The sequence below is a fragment of the Emydura macquarii genome, unplaced genomic scaffold, assembly GCF_026122565.2.
Source record: "Emydura macquarii macquarii isolate MOO-44397 ecotype Brisbane River unplaced genomic scaffold, CSIRO-AGI_Emac_v2 contig_719, whole genome shotgun sequence".
NCBI lineage: Eukaryota > Metazoa > Chordata > Testudines > Chelidae > Emydura > Emydura macquarii.
Window position 1 is genome coordinate 15,493,110 of NW_027130856.1, and position 23,621 is coordinate 15,516,730.

Sequence of the window (23,621 nt, forward strand, 5' to 3'; positions counted from 1 at the left end):
CAAAGGGTCTCTCTCATGACATGTTACAGCAGTCTTAATGGCTGAATTCCTTTCAGTCAGAATCCCTTTCCCAGTCCAAAGCAGTTTCCTTTATTCATCAGGTATTGTGGTTGCCGTGGGTAAAGAGAAAGGGAGGAAACCTTTGGGGCACTACCTCTCTTTTATAGTTCTTTTTTTTTCTTCTTCGAGAAGAAGAGGCTCAGGAGACATAAAGTCTGTGTGGATGGGAGCCCCTAGCTGTTTCTTTGTCAAGATGTAGATTTTCACCCACATCCTCTTTCCTGCCAAAGAATGGCCACTTAACCAGGTGATGGTCCATTTGATTTCGTAGATACTTGGCTGAAGCATTCCCTAGCTTTTTGTCTCTGGGGAATTGGTTTGTGGCTGCTTTCCCAAGACTGGGATATGGTTTAGTAATACCATACAGAGGAATCCTATAACTTTACATGCAGTGCTACCACACGTTTTACCAGGACAATAATGATCAGCAAATTATGAGTTTTCAAATGATACCTCCCAAATCATACTTTGTACAAAATTTATCATAAAGGGGTGAATGTAGGGGTATAGACTGTCACAATCACACCTTAAAACAATGCAGGAACTGAAACTGGTGCAGAATGCAGCAACTTAGTTACTGGGCAGGGCATCATACTGGGATCACATGACCCCAGAGCTCCAGATTCTGCACTTGCTTCCCATTGGTGGAGTTTAAAGTGTTGATTACGATCAACAAAGCCCTAAATGGCCTGGGATCAGACTTCCTGAGGGGTTGCCTCTCTTCCTAGGACATACTGCCACAGCTGTGGTAGCAGGGACACCTGAGCTGGATCCCCCTTGTTATAAAAGAGACGGGCAGCTGGTAGGACATTCTCTGTGAGGGCTCTGGGACGCTGGAACTAGTATCTGTTTGATTTGGTCTCTGGAGATGGCTGAGGGTATGCTTCCCAGATGATGATAAAGGCAGGTGGATGGCTTAGTTCCAGTGGAACTGATTTTAATTATGCTGATGTTTAATTTAATTGTTTATATTGTGTAATTAATTATGTGAGACTGACTGAAGCCTTGAATAGGCATCTTTATTATTTTAATTTAAATAAATAAAAACAAATAAATACACCAGAGGAACAAGGTCCACAAGGTAGCAATATAACTGTGTTCGTTCAAGAACCCAAAAGTGCAGGTAAATCATTTTTCCTTTTTGTTTGGTATTAGTTTTCATTTCTGATCCAAAACAGGCAAGGGAAGTGAATGGTGTCAAGCATTTGGCTCTGATCTGAAGCAGCTGACCAAGGCTACTTGACCATTTCCAAGCTGAGATTTAACACACATTCAATTTTTAAAAAAAAAACTAAAAGAACAAATGGGAAGATAGCTTATTTAAAAAAAAGTGACAGTGAACACAATAGGAACAGAGCTGGCCAACACAGAGACAGTCTAAGTGGTACACTCTGTTCAGTTACATCTTTTCACACTGAGCCCTTTCTAACTACTTAAAATTAGATTTTTTTTTTAAATTAAAAGGTGGTTAAATATTAAGGACTGTGCCCAGATAGCTTTATTGAAGCCTATAGGGAAAACTGCCACGCACAGGAAAAATATTAAAGAAGAACAGAAGACTGCTAATTCTGCCTGGGTGTTCACTACATTAGGATTTTTTTTTCCTGCTTCAATAACTGCCATAGGCCAGGTATGCATACTTGGGTGGAATTTCATAAAAGCTGAGCGATGACTCAGCTAGCCAGCTAACAAGCCATCCAGCCATTTTATGACACCAGCATCCCTTTGTGGTGTTTGAATTACCCAACTATTTCCATGAATATTGTACTGGAGCCAAAATCCAAAGTCAATAGGTAAAAGGCAAACTTTTATCACAAAAGCAGAACCCACCTTTTGTTCACAGTACTGTAATTACATTCCATGGTCTTTTGTAGCACCAGATATGCTGATTAAATAAAAACTATGCACAACTGATGTATTTCTGAGGCACTTAAAGTACAGCCCTCATTATAATGAGTCCCTGTTCTCTATGGACAATGATGTAGCTCAGTCTAGTAGCTTTCTCCACTGATACATTGTCCTGTACATTGCAAAGGAAGTGCAAAGCTTACCTAATGAGGATAGTACTGTTTTACAGGTACCGTGCACAGTTGTAAATCATTATACAAGGAGGGTCAGGTCTCTTGTCTTGTCCACTCTGACTTTTAGCATGGTTCAGGGAAGAATCATCACCTGTAGGAGTAGTCGGATGTAGTTAGAGAAAGGAGAACTTAATCTAAATACCTGAAAAAACCTTCAGGTCATGTGAGGTCTAGAAGACTGGCATAGCCTCACAGAAGTAGTGCTGAAAGCACAACCCCTGGAACTAGGTTAAATTAGACTGAATAAAACTAGAAATACTGTACTGGCAGGGGTTGGACAGTTGTCTACGTGGATGTCTTTTCCATTTCTAGTCTATTTTTCTACTGGTCTGTGTAGTCTTTGTCTTACTGTTGTCCCACTTTCTCCTACCCACCTTTAGTTGCTCCCACCTCTGTCCATCTTACTGGCTACTCTTCATATTTTACTTCTCAGATGCCTCTCTAGGTGGTTTACAGTAGTCTTCACTTTCCGTGATAGACTTTCTAAGACGTTTTGGTTTATTTGTCAAAATAATGCTATTGGTATGCTTCATGATATACAGCGATTTGTTTTCAAGCATTTATCTACAGATATTTTTACCTAGAGTTATCTATCAATCAGTTAACTTGAGATAGTTCACGTATTTGTAAACACTAGCATTGACACTTCCCAAACATTCATTCCTGGCTAAGGGTAGGACCTGATCCTGCAAACACGTACATATGTTCATAACTTTATTCACGAGTCAAATTCCTTACATCCACATTTGCAGGAGAACTAAATGCTGTGGTAGCCAGGTGATTATAAATTGCAGGGTGTGAGGATACTTGTGAACATCACTTTCCCATCAGTAGAAAAATTTAAATTTCATCTTTCTTTAATGTTTTCAGTGCTGCCAGTTCTTGCAATTTTATTGTGAGTTTTGCAATATTGGGTATTTCTTTTTAAAGCCCTAGATCCTGGAGTCATGTTATTTTGAAAGAAATTTCAGCTCTTATTTTTAAAAAAGAGTGTTTTTCTTACCTTCATAGTTGAAGATAAAAGCTTGAAAATGTGTTTCAAATGTACCCTAAGGGTTTAAAAGACAGAAGGCAAATAAAAAGTTTGTTTTGTTTTGTTAAATGTCATGAATTTTAAACCACTCATGATTTTTTGGGGCTAAACTCATGATTTTTGGACACTTGGAGTTGTCAATACTGTTATTTCCTTCTTGATATTTACTAACTATAATAAATACAGCTAAAGGAAAACTTAAAATGTTTTGTTCCCTCAAAAATAAGAAAATAACTCTTATAAAACAGAATTTTTTTTTCTTTTTCATCCTATTTTTAATTTTTTCTCTTTGTACTTATTATATGCATTGTGGTTACCCCTAAGACATTCCTTTGTATTATGATATAATGAGTTAGAGTTAGTTTATTTGTTTAAATTCGTGGGATTAGTGTTTTCTCTCTCTCTCTCTCTTTCTTTTTTTTTTTTTTTTTTTTTTTAAAGAAATTCTCCCTACATGTTTTTTCCTAAAATCATCCAGCCACTCTTCTTTACAACATGCTCATTCATTACATTTACTAAATTTGGGAAATTGCTCAGCATGTAAATCACTGGACAAATTATTGAAGAAATGTGTGAGGATCATGGTTGTATTGATTTTTAGTTTTTTGTATATTTCATAGGTAGTTCTGATGACCCTTTGGCTGATCTTTCAGAGGTCTTGAACACACATGATATTCTTGGAATACTTTCTGATGATTTAGTAAAGTCTGGAGATCATTCAGGTATGTGCTTTTAAGGCCTCCTTGGTGGCTGTTTTCTTTGTTCTTTTGATTATAGACAAATTTCATGTTCACAGGTTATGTGATATGTAGCTTTGACATTTATGAACTCTTCTATCTTAATATACTCCAGTTTCAGAAGGACTTTTATCTCTTGCTTTTACAAAAAACAAACAAAAAAACCTTTTCAATATTTTATTTTACTCAGCCGTATGCTTTGCTACTTGTAAGGGAATAAAAATAGCTGTTGTCTATCATACCTGCTTTGCTTTTTCAGCATGCAGCAGTGTATGCTCTTGGTTTCTTTTTTTTTTTTTCTCTTCTTTTTTTTTTTTTTTCTCTTGTTATAATCATCCATTTTATCTGGTTTGGGTCCTGTAGGTCTTGATTTATGCACTTTCCAGGTTGAGAACTCACCCTCCCCATTTGGTAAGAAACTAAAGAATGGATGATCCGTGGTTAGAAGTAGTCATCTTTCCTAGTGGTTTCAGCTGAAAGAACTGTTTGGTTTGTGCATGCATACATAGATGTTAGTGCTTTGTTACTCTGTGTAACTAATCCATGCTTTCATTTTTTGCTATTTTTCTGTGTTGTTTTAAGCCAAGCCATTTACAAAATCTGCACTGTGCACTTGATAGAGTTCTAAATAGTTTTATTTGTAATTCTTTAAAATAAATTTGCTGTTTTGTGAGTGTTTCACAATGCAAAACTATGCATTTTCTTGCTTTCTTTCATACTTGACTGTATTATATATAGTGGTATTAGTGATATATTTATTTTTAACTTAAAAACACATTTTAATTATGCCAATGTATAAAGCATGAATAAAAAGATTGACATCAGTCTTTTTGTTATCACTGGTGATGATTGATCACTTTTGCATAGAACTTCTACATAAAATACAGATTTTTTATGATAACTAGAAGAAGCATGCTATGTTATCTTAAAGGTTGTTCGTAATTGGTATTTGGTGCTGTGCAATACCTTTCAAATACTAAAGTCAATTGTGTATTTCCAAAAGTCTGTTGCTTCTAAGATATCGTCTTAACTTTTAAAAGAATATTGTAAATGTTGCAGAATAAGTAACAGTTGTATTTTCTCAACACGCGCAAACTGTATTTTCTAATTTAACACAGAATATTTAAGCCCTGTATTGAAAATAGAAGCCGCTGCCATTTTAATATAGGCCAGAGATTTACTGGTGTGATCTGTATTTTAGTAGATACTCATCTAACACAGCAGGAGTCATGGGAGTTTTGGGGGATACTTAAGGTCAATGGTAACTTTCAGTCAGGTTTAAATGTACCTGCTGCAGGAAATTCTGGTTTTTAAAATGAATCAAATAAGAAGTTTTAAGAGAATTAAATGTCTGAAAACATTCTGTACCTAAATTTAGAAGTCCCATTACAACAGAATTTGCTTCAAAGTCTTCTAACTCTAAGCATTTCATTAAATTAGATGCCTTCCTTAAACTATGCAGTAAGTAAATCAGATATTTTCTGGTTTTTATTTGTCCTATTTTCCCTTGAAAATCAACTTTTAGATTTTAGCAGATGGCTTTAGTTTACAACTGAACTGTAACCAAAAACCATTTTGGAAATGTTTTATGCCCTTTGTCCTGTGTCAGGAGATTTCATTGTTTATGGCTGACTTCATATTCTTACCTCTTCAGCTGGACTAGATATTGGTCCCATCTCTGATGATCCTGCCTCTCTGCCTCAGCCAAGTGTCAATCAGAGTTCACGGCCCCTGAGTGAAGAACAATTAGATGGAATTCTCAGTCCAGAACTAGACAAAATGGTCACAGATGGTAAAATGTTTGTCTTACGTCTTGACCTTGTAGAAGACTTAAGCAAATGCTTCCTCTTTTCTATGATTACTGCCTATGTAATTTTAAAATAAGCCTTTGCACTTACAATTACAGAATTAATTTTATTATGTTTTATCTAGAGGAGTGAAATGATGATTGCTAATTTTGTATTATTTTTACTTTGTTCAGGTGCAATTCTTGGTAAACTGTACAAAATTCCAGGTATGCATTCTTGAGTTTGGCTGTCTTTTATTAAATTTAGTTTTATATAATAGTATTGGCCAAGTTATATATATTATTTTTACAGAACTGGGAGGAAAGGATGTAGAAGACTTGTTCACTGCTGTACTGAGTCCTGCAACCACTCAGCCAACTCCTTTGCCACAGCCTCCACCTCAACTAATGCCTTTACACAATCAGGGTATGATCTTCCGTTTCTTTTAAAAACGGCCTGTACAAAACCTATTGTGTATCTTTCATAATACAAATCGGAGAATAAACTGTGCTCGGGAAAATACATGCTGTATTTCACAAATCATCTTAAAATTGAGTGTCTGATAATATGTGGATGGATTTTGATATCCAAGAGGAAAGGTTTTCTTTTGTTAGATAGACTTTTTGTGAAATACTCTAGCTGTTACATTAGGTGACTGTGTTATAATACTGTAATGTTATAGGCCTCTGATAAAGCAGGCCTCCTATTATGACATTTTATCTCTTTGCTTTGTCAGTACATCTAAGTAGCCCACTCTCAAGGCAAAGAAAGAGTTTGACTAATCTGCCCCTTAATTATAACATTTTTTGTCTAAACATGACAGTGTTATTCAGTCTAATTTCTATTAAAAGGTTAATTTAAGTAAGGTGACTAGCACTATTCAAACAAGGAAGAGATAAGTAGGGTAAATTTGCAATATTTTAATTATTTTTGTCTTTTCCATTTTCTTTCTTGGTTCTCTGTTAGTCCTTCATATGAGCTATAGCATATTGTCTGCATATAGGGAAGGAGGGACAGATGCATTTTGCTGTTGTTGCAAAAACAAATCAAATATGTTGTTTCCCAAACCATGACTCCAGAAGAAGGTTGGTTATCAGCCTTCCTTTATTTAGTTCTACCATCTTGGATAGAGTTTTCTGAGAAAATGCTGGAATACATATCCTTGACTTCTACATTTTCACTCTGAGTGCGCCATCAGTGGTAATTCATGGGTTGTTTACATCAAGGGTTCCCAAACTTTTTCCCTGAGGCCCACCTGAGCAACTGCAATAGGTACTGCGGCCCACTTTTAACACAGGTCCATCAAAGAGGGAGGCACTGTGAGGTATGCATGGCCCCTCGCCTCAGCAGGGACCAGGGCCAGAGAGAGAGCGAAGGGACCAGGCATGTGCCACAGCCAACAAACTTCACTACAGCAGCTCACTGAGTGCCTTGAGCTCATCACCAGGCAGCCCTGCACTTCAGTCACCCACCCAGGACCCTGGCGTGCCTCACAGGCACCTCCTGCCTGGGAACGAGGGGTGGACTTGGGGGCTGCCAGTGCTGGGCAGAGGCAGGCGCTCGGGCCAGGCCTAGCCATTACCTATGATGGTCCCAACCACAGTGTTGTTCAGGTGGAAGCAAAGCAGCACTGCCAAGCCCCCATCCATGGGGTGGCTGCAGGGCCAATGCTTCTGGGTCCCAGCAGCTACAGATTGCGGGATGTGGTGACTCAGAGCAGGAACGGCCATGAACCCTCCAGCCTCCTTCAGCTGCCCTAAGAGTCAGTCCCTTGTCCTCACTCTCCGACCACTGCCCAGTGGTTCCTCTTTGCTGTCTGCCACCCACCAGGGGTACGGGGTTCCTACAGCCCTGGACAGGGACCATCACTAGCCATCACTCTGCCAACGAATACAGTTTGCAGGGCAACGATCCCATTGGTCCTCCACCCTCCCAAATCTCCATCCCTGCTGGCACACCACCTGGGACTGTGTTGCAGCCCACAGTTTTTGGGAACCCCTGGTTTACATAATATCCAGGATTATAGTTAAAAGCACTCTTCCCATCCAGCCATCATCACTAGTAGAGTTGGCACTAGCTCAGGTGTAAGCAGAGAGACCACTGTGTTGTATTTGTGCTTCAGAAACCATTCCAATGTCAAAATTGATTTCAATAGAGAGTAATTCTAGAACCACCAGATATCTAAGGGTGGGGAGGGGGCATATTGCTTTTAATCTGGATGAATTTCTAGAAAAATATAAGACTTCAAAAAGTCCTAAAAATGAGATAATTTAAAGCAAATGAGAGGTAACAGATCACATAGCCGGTTTGTTCCTGTGTCATGTCTGCACTAATATTTTAATGATACAAATAAAATGCTCCATCCTAATAGTGGCACAAAATTGCTAGACTGGATATTATATTGAAATATGGAGGTACATTTGACTAGATGTTTCTGTTTCATTGATAACAGTATAGAAATCATATTTTAGAAAGCTTTACTCGGGTATACCAACCTTCTCTGAAGAGGAGATTCTAAATTTAGATGGTTAATATTTAATAATTGTGAAAGGAGACTGTTATTTTCCAGTTTCATCCATGATGATGATGATGATCATATTATAATATTATATATAATCATCAAATAATCCATCAGGTTATTTTCCATGAACACATTTCCAATTATTTAATAATATATAACCAAATAATACTAACAAATGTTCAAATCACTAACTAAATACAATAAATGCTCAAAATTGCTCTCCTATTTCCCCCTTCCCCCAGAGGTACATATATGTAAGATGGAATAATGTAACACAGGATAGTATGAGGTATAAAATTTGTTAAATTGGGACGTCCTCAAAGAATTCTTTCACTTGCCAAATCATAAGAAACATATACGTAGTGATTTCCATTATATCCAGTTTATGGTTGTGGAGAAGGATATATGTTGATAAATCCTCTCCAAAAGGTTACAGTCAGCACATAGGACAGAAAGGGGCCTCATGGGTCATCGAGTCCCCTGCTCTCACAGGCAGCCCCATCAGATAATCCTGTCACATAATCTTATCAAGATCCAGTTTAAAACCAGTTAGGTTGTTTCTTCCCACTTCTGCTATTGGAAGCTGTTCCAGAACCTCACTCCGCCAAGGGTTAGAAACCTTCTAATTTCCAGCATAAAAGTATTAATAGCAAGCACTACAGAATGTACAAACAAGTCGTTTTTCATTAGACTAAAGGTCTGTTCCTAACCAAAATTGTCTTGAATACCCTGAAATTAGTCTGCAGGCACTCCATTCTTTGCATTGATCATTTCAACTTCTGCCTTCCAGGGGAAAGTGTGTTTTCAAGAGTACCTCTTATGAATGGCCTGGTTGGGCTTACCCCTCATCTCCCTCATACACCTTTGGCTCCTGGAGGTGGACTAGGCACTTTCTCTCCTATGGCACAACCACCATACAATGATACCAGGTAAATCAAGCTGAAGAATGTGAAATTACTCAAGAGTTAGACTAGCTTGAGTGGTATCAGTGATACTTGCCGTTTCACATTGTTTGACAGAGGTATTGAATACATTTTAAAACATTTGTGCTCTTTTAAATCTTTTCAAAATACATGATATTAACTGCTGGAGTAGTGAACATAATATTTACAAAATACATTTTCAAATTATATTGAGAAGAGAATAAGAAATGAAATAAATCTGTTTTGATTTGTCAGGGATAAGAACCCAGCATTTAATTCAATGGTAAATGATCCTAACAGTTCATGGACACCATCTGCTACCCCTATGGAAGGAGAAGGGGATACAATGTCCAGTGCTCAAAGAAGCACTCTTAAGTGGGAAAAAGAAGAAGCACTAGGTGAAATGGCAACAGTAGCACCTGTTCTGTACACAAATATCAACTTCCCCAACCTAAAGGAAGAATTCCCAGGTAAGTGAGTGATTTATTGTATAGAGGCACAGATTTTTGTAAAAGTTCTGTTATGCACCTTCTCCCCTCCCCCCCCACCCAAGGATTTCTACTTATAAAAATTGTCTGAAGAATTATATTCTGAATTAAAACTAAAAGAATATGTGGTTTTGTTTGCAGACTGGACTACAAGAGTGAAGCAGATCGCTAAACTGTGGAGAAAAGCAAGCTCACAGGAAAGAGCACCATATGTGGTAAGGATAACTACAACCAGCATTTGTACACTTTGGGAGACATTTAATCTGTGGGGTGTTTGATTTTAACGCTACTAAAAGTTCACTGGCTCCAGAAGACGCAGTTTTGGACCTGTGTACTTTTAGACTTGTTTTTAAAGCTATTTTCTCAGCGATTCAGTCTTAATTTACCCTACATCAATTAATTAATTTATTTATATTACAGTACCACCTAGAGGCCACAGCCAAGATCAGTATGCTAGTTATGGCACATACACACAGTAAGAGAGAGACTCCTCCCCAAAGAGCTTAGAATCTAAATATCTGCTGATGGTTGTTATTTATGCACTGCCAATGTGCTTAACACTGTACAAACATAGACGATACCACAGTCCCTGCCTCTAGGAGCTTTCATTCTGAATAGGATAGTTAAAACAACCAAGTGACTGAAGTTCAAAAGCCAGCTTTCCCACTCTCACTATAGCTTTCTTTACCTTATAACTTTTTAATATGCACAATCCCATCACTTTAGAAGGGGAGCAAAAAATGTCAAACTTGAGGATTTTGTAAGAAGCTGCAGATATTAATCAGCTGCCATTGTGGATATGCGGCTCTCATCCCGGTGACTGCTTTTTTAAATCTTTAAAAGGTTCATTTCTCCTAGGTGCAATATCCATTTGAGAACTGCAACATAAATTTGAAAAAGCAGCTGTCAGGTTTTGATACTCAGAAGGAGCCAGAATCAGAATGTCAGCCAGAAGCGACTCCCTGAAGCTGCCATTAAAAGTTTAAAAGCTCTACTATTGCTTGAAATTGCTTATCTGAAGAGTTGTTATTGCGCAATCCAATTTTTCTTTGTCCTTAACCCTCTGCTTGTACTGCTAGCCTGATTCAGAGTGGGATGCATAGAGGCTATTTAATGTAGTCCACTAATGCATATTATTCTCCTGTAACTGAAGTTCTCCAGATGAGTCCAAATAAACCTCTGTTGATTCATCTTACCCATCAGCCACCATCTTGTCTTCAGATTTGGGACCACACAAATATAAGATGTGAAGGGTGTACTGAGATATTTGTATTTCTTTGGCACAGTGCTGCATGTACCTACATTTAAAGTCTCTACTGCTAATGACTTCTTTGCCCTACATGATTTGGCGTACACAAATCCCACATTGCAGCTTTTGTAGAGACTATAAACTTGCATTTAGTAGTTTTGGTTACAAGAGAGTAACCTAGTTTGTCCATGCTTGTGTGTGATTAAATTGTAAATAATTTGGTTATAGGTGCAGTACTTACACTTATCAAAAGAAAACAAGAAAAACTACTTGTATTTTTATATTTTCTCAGCAAAAAGCCAGAGATAATAGAGCTGCTCTGCGCATCAATAAAGTGCAGATGTCAAATGACTCCATGAAAAGGCAGCAGCAACAGGATAGCATTGATCATAGCTCTCGAATCGACTCAGATCTCTTTAAAGATCCATTGAAGCAGAGGGAATCAGAACATGAGCAGGAGTGGAAATTCAGACAGGTGTGTTATATCTGGTCATTTATTATTGTTGTGGGACCTTTTTTTTTAATTGGTAATTGCTGTGCTTAATGGATTAAAATCAATTTTAATCTATCCAAGGAAGGAAATATTAATTCATAATATACGCTCTCTATAGAGTGAAGATTTTGGTCAAAAGCAGAAAAGGTGTATAAAAATATTTGTGACTTATTTTTACCACTTCGGTTGGTTCTGAAAACATAATTAATTATCTTTATCTCTGGGGGGCTAGCCAAGAACAATGGTGTATGCCCTTTTCTCTTATACGTCACAGGAAAGGCCCTCATCCTGGGGACTCTCACTTTAAATGAGGCTGGCACTTTTCTGAAAGCCTTTTTACATCTTGTCAATGAGGCTGCATCACTTCTTCAGTATGGCAGGCTGGCAAGCAGCTTTATTCCTTTCAGAACCTTGGAAATACACTTCCCCAATCAGTCAGTGGGGAGCATGCCAGTGTAATTTAGTTTCATAAATGACCAGGCATTCTGCCCCCACTGTACTTAAGCTTTTAAATTATTCTTAACTGATCTCATATGTCTCTAAAGATGCTAATTCGTTGATGTTCAGTCACCAAAATGCCCTTGCTTATGTTCCCTGGACTAATAAATGTAACATTTTCTCTTCCCATCTTAAACCAGCAAATGCGTCAGAAAAGTAAGCAGCAAGCCAAAATTGAAGCCACACAGAAACTTGAGCAAGTGAAAAATGAGCAGCAGCAGCAGCAGCAACAACAACAGTTTGGTTCACAACAGCTTCTGAACCAGTCTGGCTCAGACACACCTAGCAGTGGGATACAGAGTCCCTTAACGCCTCAGACTGGCAATGGAAGTATGTCTCCTGCTCAACAGACATTCCACAAAGACCTATTTACAAAACAACAACTACCTGGTACCCCTACTTCAGTATCCTCAGATGATGTGTTCTTAAAACCACAAGCACCACCTCCACCCGCTACCCCAACTAGACTGCCAGTACAGGATCCTCTAGCTCAGTCCCAGACTCCTCAGCCTGCACCACAACAGATGTTTCCTCCAAGTTCTACAAGCTCTAGACCACCCTCTCCAATGGATCCATATGCTAAAATGGTGGGAACACCTAGGCCACCATCTGTTAACCAAAACTTTGTTAGAAGAAATACCATTACACCAGTGGATATCTGTCCACCACCCTCATCTGTATCCAGGCCCATTCAAGTAAATGAACCAGCAGGAAGCAGGCCTTCACCAGTCAGAGATTCATGTTCTTCATCTCCAGTTAGCAATGACCCCTATGCAAAACCACCAGATACACCCAGACCTGTAATGGCAGCAGATCAGTTTTCCAAACCATTGGGGGTACCAAGATCTCCAATAATTATGGAACAATCAGGGAAAGTTCCTTTGACAACTGGAAGCAATGATCCATTCACCAAACCAGCTCCTAGAACAGATATGTTTCAAAGACAGAGACTAACTCCTGCTGATCCATATGCACGACCACCATTGACTCCTACTCCCGTTGTTGATGGTATCCCTGGACCCTTTAAAACTCCAATGCGCCCACCACAGTCCCCACAAGATCCTTATGGATCAATGCCACCAACACCAAGACGCATTGCTGTTGATCCCTATGAAAGGCCTGTTTTGACACCAAGACCAGTGGATAGCTTTTCCCACAATCAGTCTAGTGATCCATATAGCCAGCCTCCTCTGACTCCTCACCCTGCAATAAAGGAGTCTTTTGCCCATCCACCCCGGGCAATGCGACAGCAGAATGACTCTTTCTCTCAGTCTGGACCCATTTCAAGGCCAGCCTCTCAGGACCCTTATTCCCAACCTCCAGGTACTCCCCGGCCAGTTGCTGACCCTTATTCCCAAGCTCCAGGAACTCCCCGGCCAGCTGCTGACCCTTATTCCCAAGCTCCAGGAACTCCTCGACCCACCACTGTTGATCCATATATGCAGCAACCACCCACACCAAGACCAGCACAGCCAGCAGATTTATTTATTCAGTCTCCAGCAAATCAGAGACATTCTGATCCATATGCTCAACCTCCTGGAACACCCAGGCCAGTTATTAATGACCCTTATTCTCAGCCACTAGAAACTCCAAGGCCAGGGATTCCAGAGAATTTTAACAGACCCACGGTAAGACCAGGACTAATGCCAAATCGAGATCCTTTCCTGCAGACATCCCATAACAGAGGAGCTGCTCTGCAGGGCACTTTTGTAAGACCTCCAGATCCATGTTCACAAACTCCAAGACCAGCAGGACCTGCTGTAACAGAATCATTTAGCCATGCTCCAGCAACCCCAGCACGTGATCCTTATGATCAGCCTCCAATGACTCCAAGACCTCAGCCAGAAACTTTTGGAACTAGTCAACATGCCCACGAAGCTGATCAGCAAAGGTCTGGATCTGAGGGCAACTTTATTGCATCTGCAAATTCTCCAATGAGCTCTCAAGGACAGCAGTTTTCCACAGTCTCACAAGTTTCTGGCCCACCACCAACTACGGGAGTAACAGATACACAGAATACCATGAACATGTCTCAAGCAGACACAGAGAAACTAAGACAGGTGAGCTCAATATATAAGTTGATGTTTGTGCTATTAAAATGTCACTTTATATTGTTATACGTCGGGTGTGGAACGCCAAGCCTATGGGACAGCCCCAGGTCACTTGACATGTTTTTCTGGCCCACCTGACCAAATCAGAATCTGAAACAGCAGCTCTTAGGGTATTTATACACCATAAATTAAGGTGATGCCGTAGAGTGGGTAGTCATTCCAATGCTAGCTTTGATCTAGCTAGGACTTTTTAGCAGTACTAATGAAGATGTGGCAACATGGACTTCAGTGTGGGCTATCAATCCAAGTATATTCCTAGGGCCCTAAAAGGGTTGTACTGGGGCAGTTAGCCCATGCCCCCACATCTTCACTGTTTAAAGCTAGAATATATATATGCCTACTCATGCTATTATTACACCTTAATTTGCACTGTAGACGTATCCTAAGAGTTTGATCCTACACTCATTGATGTCAATGGCACAACTCCCATTGACTTGAGTGGTGAAGGATCAGACCCCAAGTGAGATGCAAACTGCTGCCATTTACCTGAGAAGTGTGTTAAATCTGAAGCTTAATTATTACATTTTATGTACCAGATTTTCAAAAAAATTTAGGTGTGATAGTGTACATTGAAACTGGGCAGTTACTCATGCAAATGATTAAATAATGGTCAGAAATAGTTGTGATCTCAAAAGTGCTCTGCTTAATTCTTGTCACATAAATCGGTGCTCCCAACCTTTCCAGACTACTGTACCCCTCTCAGGAGTCTGATTTGTCTTGCGTACCCCAAGTGTCACCTCACTTAAAAACTATTTACTTAGAAAATCAGACATAAAAATACAAAGGTGTCACAGCACACTGTTACTGAAAAATTGCTTACTTCCTCATTTTTACCATATAATTATAAAGTAAATCAGTTGGAATATAAATAATGTACTTACATTTCACTGTATAAACAAGTCATAGTTGGTATGAAATTTTAGTTTGTACTGATTTCGCTAGTGCTTTTTATGTAGCCTATTGTAAAACCAGGCAAATACGTAGATGAGTTGATGTACCCCCTGGAAGACCTCTGTGTACCCCCAGGGGCAAGCGTACCCCTGGTTGAGAACCATTGACATGAACCGCCAAATAACAGATAAATGTTAGATAGTAAGGTCTCTTGATCACTGCTGACCTGGGATCAAATTCCTTCTGGGCTTATGGTAGTGTAGATTCTGGTAAAGACTGGAAGGCAGAAAGTCTACCTTGGGATGGGGATGAGGTTAGAGTTGTGGAAAGCAGCTTAATCTCCTTTTGTGTGAAGAAGCTCTAGGAGACTAATGCAGCCTAAAAACTGACAGTGCAGGCCAGGAAGGGGGCCTGGCCAAGGTAATGTCTGCCACTGCTGTTAAACCAAAAGCAGTTCTCCCTAGCAGGACTGCTGATCACCTGCCTTCCCTTAGAATGCACCTTTCCTTATGCCACAAGGGCACCATTGGGGCACAACAGTGTGAATGACAGCTTCTTGTGCTAGCATTAGTAAATCTTGCCTGTTAGCCAAGACATATACATTAGGCATAGCATTAATGTTAGTGTTCGGGTTCTTACGTTAACTGAATGTATTATATTCTCCCCACAATTCTGTTCAGCCAAGTCCAGTATCCCATAACACCTTGCTTTAGTTGAAGTAAGCTTTGGCTTAAGTAGATGGGAAGACTGTCAGGATCTAAACGTATGCGTGTTTTACCATAACAAGTAGGGAGTTACTCTCTCACATCCGTACTGGAAAGTCCCAAAGGAAAAGGACATGATAAATGATTGTTCTACCCTGGTGCAAACCTAGGAAGTGCCTTTGGTACCTGGAATGCCTATATTCAGAACAAAGAGATGGGCGTGCACCATGGTACCAGAAAAGCAAGGTAGACAGTGGATTGGTTAAATCTAGTTTCAGATGATATACAGAGTTCCTTTTTACTTACAAAGAGGACGAGTATAAAAAGAATAGCTTTAGGAGTGTAACTTTGGGAGCACCTTCTTTGTAATTGAATTTAAGAACACTGAATGAGAAGGCTTCTTAGGCTTAATATGAGACCAGCTTCTTTCTTCCTGCACTATGCTATTATTGACTTTGAGCAATAAACCTGATTGGTATTGGTTATTTGGGCTCTTGAATATATTTCATAACGAACCACAGTGTGGTCAAGCAATTTACTGTGCAGCTTATCAACGGACACTTGGTGAATAGGAGGCCTTGAGGTGAAAGGTTTCACTAGTCTCTTACAAATTCCCTGAATCATATGATCTGGTTTTTGGTTAATTGCCAATGGGAATTGTAGAGGGTTTTTTCCTGATGAGTGGGGGAAAGATTGTTCCTTTTATACAAAATGCTTAGCTCTGGAGGACTTTACCCAATAGATTATAACATTTTGAAAGTATATTTATTTCAATAGTGAACATAATATTTTTTTAAACCAGCGCCAGAAGTTGCGTGAAATTATTCTGCAGCAGCAACAGCAGAAGAAGAATGCTGTCCGTCAGGAAAAAGCACTACAGGATCCAACTATGCCTCCCCATGCATCTCCGCATCAACATTGGCCGCAAGAAAATCTAAATCAAATTTTTAACCGACCTCCTCCTCCCTATCCTGGGAATATTAGAGCATCCATCATCCCTCCTAGTGGTCCAAGATTCACAGTATTCCCAAAAGATCAATGCGGTCCATTTCCTGCTGATGAACAGTTTAATAGACCCCAATTTCCAGGAGATATGACTGCCATGGGGATGAGGCCTCATGGTCTTAGGTATGATTTTTGATTTCTTAAAAATTAAAGTGTTTAAGAAACAGTTCTAAACTATTATAGAGATTTCCAGTAAAATCGCTGGTTCAACATTGATATAATTGACCTACCACTGCCCCAATCCTGTAAAGACTTATGCATCTGTTTAGCTTTAAGCACATGTGTAATCACATTGAAGTCCAGATATAAAAGTATGCATGTAACATCTGAGGTATTGCAGTCTATATTTTTGCACTAAGTTGATAGTGTCTGTTACCGGAAATTATTCAGCAATTAAAACTTAGATAAAACTGTATGCAATACTTTTTTTTGTCAGTTTGGGGGAGATGAAGCGTGGGAATTTTTTTCCTTGCATTATGCCATGTGTGCACACAAGGCCCACAAAACTGCATTTTTAGGCATTTATAAAGAAAATTATTTAATCCAACTTCAGTTTTGATTTCTGAATATGGAATCAATGAAATAGTATTGTCCTCATGTGTAAGGTATACACAATCAAGAAACTACTTGTATTCCGTCATTATTTTTTAAGTCGTGCCAAGATGTGAAATAAATATCAATACTGAAATATTTGGGGGTTGGGCCCCAAATTTTATTTACATTTACTGAGTTCAATGAAAACATGACATGTCTATCAAGATAGTTTTTGCGGTAAGAAGCATTATTATCCGATGTTATTTGGGTTGAGGGGTTGGTACAGAAAACGTTATTTAATAAAACATTATTAATGCAGTTAATTTAGGTAATTTTTTTATTCTGTTCATAAAGCTCACTTAAATTTGAGATTAACTGGTCAAAAAAAAAAAAAATGTCCAAAGAACACAGTATGCAAAACATGTAGGCAATTAGTCATTTTGTGAAATATGCCAGATCAGGTGGTCCAAATGAATCAAGAGAATTAATTCTTTAATAAATCTTTTATTTCAGATTTGGGTTTCCAGGTGGTGGCAATGGTCCACCAACAGGTCAAGAACGTTTTCTTGGGCCTCAACAGCAAATCCAACGTGCTGGAGTTCCACCACAGCTGAGAAGATCTTTGTCTATAGATATGCCTAGACCATTGAACAACACACAAATGAATAGTACAGCTGGACTGTCTCAGCATTTTCCACCACAGGGTATTCAGGTTCAGCAACACAATATACTGGGGCAAGCATTCATTGAGTTACGTCACAGAGCCCCTGATGGGAGACCGAGACTCCCCTTTAATCCCTCTGCTGCTAATGTTATGGATACAGCACCCCAGCATCAGCGGCATACAGGATTTATACCTCGGCAGGACTTTCAGGGCCCAAGACACACAGATCCAGTGAGACGTAATCCTCAAGGTCTAACTAACCAGTTACAGATGTCTACAAATTTGGAGCATTTGCCACAATCTCAACAAGATCAAATTAATCATGAGCATCCACCTGTGCTTGTCATGCGTTCTTTAAGTCATCCCCCAGTTAATGATGCTTTTTCAGGGACTCCTTTGCCAACATCTACATCCACTGAAGCACCAGGGAATCTACAAATTCCCAACCAGCCAACTGATGGATTAGAAGAGAAACTTGATCCTGATGATCCCTCTGTAAAAGATTTAGATGTCAAAGACCTTGATGGGGTTGAAGTCAAGGATTTAGATGATGAGGATCTTGAAAATCTAAATCTAGATCCAGAGGATGGGAAAGGAGATGAGTTGGACACTTTAGATACTCTGGAAACCAATGATCCTCACCTTGATGACCTTCTGAGATCAGGGGAATTTGACATAATTGCCTACACAGACCCAGAACTTGATCTGGGGGATAAAAAAAGTATGTTTAATGAGGAATTGGATCTTAGTGTTCCTATAGACGACAAATTAGATATCCAGAGCAAGACAGAAGAACCAAAACAGAAAGAACAAGGTGATAAAACTTCAGTTCCTGCTGATGCACTTTCTCCACAGCAGAAATCTGCTATGGAAAGTGAGATTAAAACAGAAGTGCTTTCTCCAAACTCATTAGAGGAAACAAAGTCTGAAAATGAAAAAAGTGATGGAAATGTGGAATCTGCAGGCACTCAGCTTGCTCCTGAAACAAAGTTAAATGCTCCTGTGCAGCCTAGTAATGCAGAATTACCTGACAAAACTATTACTACGAATCAGGAAACAACCGTGTGTAGTCCAAATATTGTTCAGGGCCCTGCTCAGTTGCCTGCTCAGAGTGTTATAAGTTCTTGCAGTATTTCTGGATCCACACCAGTCCTTTCAAGTCTGCTGGCCAACGAGAGTTCAGATAACTCTGAAGTAAGGGCATTGGGCTCTCCACCTCAGTCTTTGCCTGCAACACAAACAAATCATGTGTCGGGTGTTTCACAAACCCTAATGACGCCTGCTGGACAAATCTTGGAAAATTCTAATCTGGCCGTGGTTCCACGAATAAACCATAGCTTCTCTCAAGGGGCAACAGTAAATCCAGGATTTATCCAAGGTCAGTCAACTAATCACAGCTTTGGGACAGGACAACCTGGCAATCAAGCTGTGACTTTGGCAAACCGCCCTGGTCCCAGTGGCATATCTGGTCCCCAGCAGATAATGCTCCCTCAAACTTTAGCCCAGCAGCAAAATCGGGAGAGACCTCTTTTGCTAGAGGAGCAGCCACTTCTCCTGCAGGATCTTTTAGATCAGGAAAGGCAGGAGCAGCAGCAGCAGCGACAGATGCAAGCCATGATTCGTCAGCGTTCAGAGCCCTTTTTTCCCAATATTGGTATGTATGTGATATCTTTTTTGGTGCTGGTTAGTTCACTAAACACCAAAAGAATATATACAAAAAAAATGACTGGCTGTTAACAGATGTGTAAAGGCATTTGAAACTGAGTTTGTAGCTGGCATCAAGCAGAGCAACTTGACTAGTAGTTACAGCAGGAGAGTGGAAATTAAGCATATAGGTGAAATTCTGCTTCTATTAACGTCAGTGGCAAAAATCCTGTTCACTTCAGCTGGGCTAGGATTTTACACACAGTTCTATTGAAATTCTGGGCTGGTTCACACTGACCGCGCGATTCAGCAGCAGTCGACGGGAGTTACGCAAACTACGCAGAGTAGTTTGCGTAACTGACGTCAACTGCTCAGCTTCCCTTCTGTGCACTGTTCACACTGCGCTGAGCCAACGGGAACAGCATTCTCGTCGACTCAGCGCTTCGCTACTTGAGGGGGTGGACTTACTCAGTCGACTTCCTGATCGATTGAACGGGTCTCACTGACGGCTCAATCGATATATCTGGTGGCGGCGATTTTGCCGCCGTCAGTGTAAACGTAGCCTCAGTTTGACCTTGGGCAAGTCGCTTAACCTCTTTATGCTTCAGTGTCCCATATGTGAGATGGGGGTAATGTTCCCTTTATTTTATTTTTTTTTAAAGTAAGCCTCAGATGAAAAGTATTCTATTATTTGACCTTTCATCTGTCTTTTTACTGTTTTATGATGAATGAATTACATTGTTGTGCAGTACTTTAGCTGCCTCAGAGGAAGCAGTGCTTTATAAATAAAATGTATATAAATTATTATATATAAGAACCAAGTACAATTATTAACTCACCCACATTGAACCTAGGCAAAAATTATTCAGCATGTACTAAAAAAAGAATAGAAAAGTTCAGAATAGCAGCTGGCAATCTGTTCTTATTGGTGTAACACAGCATATCCATTTATAGTATTTAGATGTATAAAACACATATTTTAATCCACAGCCATTAATGCAATATGAAAATGCTAAAAACATACTGAGTCAATGGGTGGTACAGGTGTCCAAACACAATGGGCTTCCTGACTAACTGTCACTGATATTGTCTCAATATCAATAATGCCTACTAAATGCACAAGTCAGACTCCTTTTTCTGATTTTTTTATATATAAATTCTGCTTCATAATAGCAGTAAGTTCCTCCCTCATGTCACTGTTCATGGTGACAACTGCAGCTCTGCCAAATACCTGCAGTAACTTGGTGATGTGTATAATTTAATGGATTCACCCTCTGGCCAAGTGTCCTGTTGCAGCCTCTCTTCTTTTGCATTTCTTGGCTCACCGTGGCAATGAAAGTTATTCCACTTGTTATAATGGACACTGCCAATCCTATTTCTGAGATATTTGCTGAAGTGCAAGTTTCTTATAGAATACATAAACCTGCATATTAACTGCTAGTTATAAAGTGAAGAAGAAAAATTAATTTGAATACTCATGGTTACATGATTGTAATGCAGTTGTACAGCTTTTATGTTTCCAATGTTTCCAATATTGGAAATCTGCATTATGTTGGTAGTGTACAATCAGAATGTTCAGCTGTGTAATTCACCCTTTACTATTTTTGTTTCATAGATTTTGATGCAATCACTGATCCCATAATGAAAGCGAAAATGGTAGCTCTTAAAGGGATCAATAAAGTAATGGCACAGAGCAATATGGGGATGCCACCAATGGTTATGAACAGGTAGGCAAAAGATGACACTATTGTTTAAAGTAGAAAAGTAAAAGTGACCCAAAGTATTATAATCTTTTAGCTCCCAGCATCAATAGACCGGAGACTAGATGGCTCCTCCCTATGTATATCACTCTTGCAGGTCACCATAGTTTACAATATGACCTGCAACTGATTGAAATTGGCATGGAGGGAAGTAAAAGAAAACTGGATTAATTAGAACAGAAAATGTTTATACACCTTTCCTGTATTACTGTTGCCAGTGGACTCTGAAAATTGTTGTATGCAGTATAGTTCTAGCCGTATCAGTCCCAGGATATTAGAGAGACAAGGTGAGTGAGGTAATATCTTTTATTGGACCAACTTCTGTTGGTGAGAGAGACTGGCTTTCAAGCCACACAGACCTGAAAAACTGTTGTGCGTGGCTGGAAAGCTTGTCTCTCTCACCAGTAAAAGATATTACTTCACCCACCTTGTCCCTCTGGGGTCTGGAAAGTCATGCTCAGCCACAGCATCAGCAAGTTATTAGACCATCACAACTGTTCACAGTGAATCATAGAAATAAGCATGTGGAAAAGGCCGGTGTTATCATTTAGCTCATACTCCATGCCAATAGAGTAATGCTCCCTATGTAAAGACAACATGATCTAGTGGACAGGACGCCGGACTGAAACTCAGAAGACCAGGGTTCCATTTTCAGCTCTACCACTGAGTTATTGTAAGACTTTGGACAAGCCACTTCATCTCTCTCTACCTCAGTTTCCCCATCTGTAAAATGTATAATGATAGATAATGCTTAGAGATCTATGAATCAAAATTGCTATTTAAGATCTAGTTATTTTATTATTATTGCTACAATAAATTTCCTAGTGCTTTTATCTAGACTAATTTTAAATGGACCAAGTAGTGGAGCTTCTGCCACTTCCCTCATAAGTCTACTCTATACTGTAATAAAGCTGACTGTTAGTAATTCAGATTTCACCATGGTGGTCCATGCCCTTGCCACTTCCAAGCTACATTACTGCAACCTTGTCCATTTGGAGCTACCCTAGAAGAGCACTTAGAAACTTGTGCTAGTGCAGATTGTAGTGGCACCCATCCTCAGTGGGTAGGATAACTATGAGCACAGGCTTCCTCTATGATTCTAAATGCAATAAAAGGAATTGATTATGATATTTAAAGCCCATGATCTAGGACCCAGTCCCATGACAAATTCCATCCTCCTCTGTCTTGTCATTGTGGTTAAGCTCTTCGAGATTCTATTTGTTGTTTCTCCCTAGAGTTAAATTGTCCAAGTTTAGCAGCAGGGCCTTTTAAAAAATGATTTATAATGCCCAAATGTGCTATCTATCCTAATCTGTGTAGGTATTTATGCTGTAGTATCTAAGCACGTTGAATCTTATTTTTTACATCACATAGCATTTAAAAATCAAGCACCAAGACTTCTCAAGTCATCTGCATGTATTCAGCTGCCCTTATGTATGATCACCACTAGGAAAAGCCAGGTCGTCCCTGGTGTAAGACAACTTAAGCCATTTTTAATTCATGCCTTCATAAATTATAAGGCACAACAGGTTGAATTGAGGACAAAGTGTTACAAGGGTGAAATAAGAAATATTATTTTCAAAGTTTTGCAAGTAATTAGGATGTAGTAGTTCAAACAAATATCTCAAAAACGTTTGGAAGTTTTATTTTAGGTCAAAATAATTTGAAACAATGCATCTGTACTGAAGTGCTTACCAGCTTTAAAAGTTTATGTTATAGCTGATCTTTGTATATCAATAGGTTTCCCTTTATGAGTCAGCCAATGCCGGGAACGCAGACTAACGAAGGCCAGAATCTTATACAGCAAGCAATCACACAGGTAACATAACTTGATATGAGAGTTACAGCAGAAGTGTTTTTTTTAAATGGTGAATATTTTATTTTTTTCTTAAAATGAATTATGGTTTCATCACTTTGCTTATACATTTTATTGATTTTTAGGATGGAAGTTTGACGCCTCAGATTTCTAGGCCTAATCCTCCAAATTTTGGTCCTGGTTTTGTCAGTAAGTATAAATTTTATAATTTCTTGTGTATGAATTTAGGGTTTCATAGTGCAGTTTCTTTTTTAAAGGGAAATACTTGATTGCCAACAAATATTTTCCTAGCTCCACTAATTCTTTGGCTTATTTAAAATTTATCCTTTCATGATTATGGTATTAATTCATGGTATTAAAACAAAAGACAAAATCTTAATTCACTAAAACAATATCAAAACTTCATATTAATGTTTTTTCTACAAAAAATTCTCAAAAACATTGTGAGAAAAGATGGAAATTTATACAATATGAATCTGTGATAGTATTAATCACATCGAATAATTAGTATTTTCCAATGGCGTAAGAATAGTAATTAATTATATATTAAACTACAGTCAGCTGTTTCAAAAATCTAATGATGACTCTGCTGGATCTATATTTATTGGAATAGTTATCCAAA

At 39.0% G+C, this 23,621-nt stretch overlaps 1 protein-coding gene across 2 annotated transcripts in view; it reads left to right on the plus strand.

Moving 5' to 3' along the window:
• KMT2C (lysine methyltransferase 2C) overlaps positions 1 to 23,621 on the plus strand; it is a 302,649-nt gene that overhangs the window by 245,746 nt on the left and 33,282 nt on the right. For both annotated transcript variants that reach the window (XM_067542734.1, XM_067542735.1), the window contains 14 exons: positions 3,795 to 3,896; positions 5,566 to 5,703; positions 5,893 to 5,925; positions 6,011 to 6,124; positions 9,010 to 9,148; positions 9,398 to 9,612; positions 9,772 to 9,845; positions 11,172 to 11,354; positions 12,011 to 13,930; positions 16,379 to 16,704; positions 17,629 to 19,433; positions 21,039 to 21,150; positions 22,924 to 23,002; positions 23,125 to 23,188. In XM_067542734.1, coding sequence (XP_067398835.1) covers positions 3,795 to 3,896; positions 5,566 to 5,703; positions 5,893 to 5,925; positions 6,011 to 6,124; positions 9,010 to 9,148; positions 9,398 to 9,612; positions 9,772 to 9,845; positions 11,172 to 11,354; positions 12,011 to 13,930; positions 16,379 to 16,704; positions 17,629 to 19,433; positions 21,039 to 21,150; positions 22,924 to 23,002; positions 23,125 to 23,188 — 5,304 coding nt within the window. The remainder of the gene's footprint in view (positions 1 to 3,794; positions 3,897 to 5,565; positions 5,704 to 5,892; positions 5,926 to 6,010; positions 6,125 to 9,009; positions 9,149 to 9,397; positions 9,613 to 9,771; positions 9,846 to 11,171; positions 11,355 to 12,010; positions 13,931 to 16,378; positions 16,705 to 17,628; positions 19,434 to 21,038; positions 21,151 to 22,923; positions 23,003 to 23,124; positions 23,189 to 23,621) is intronic.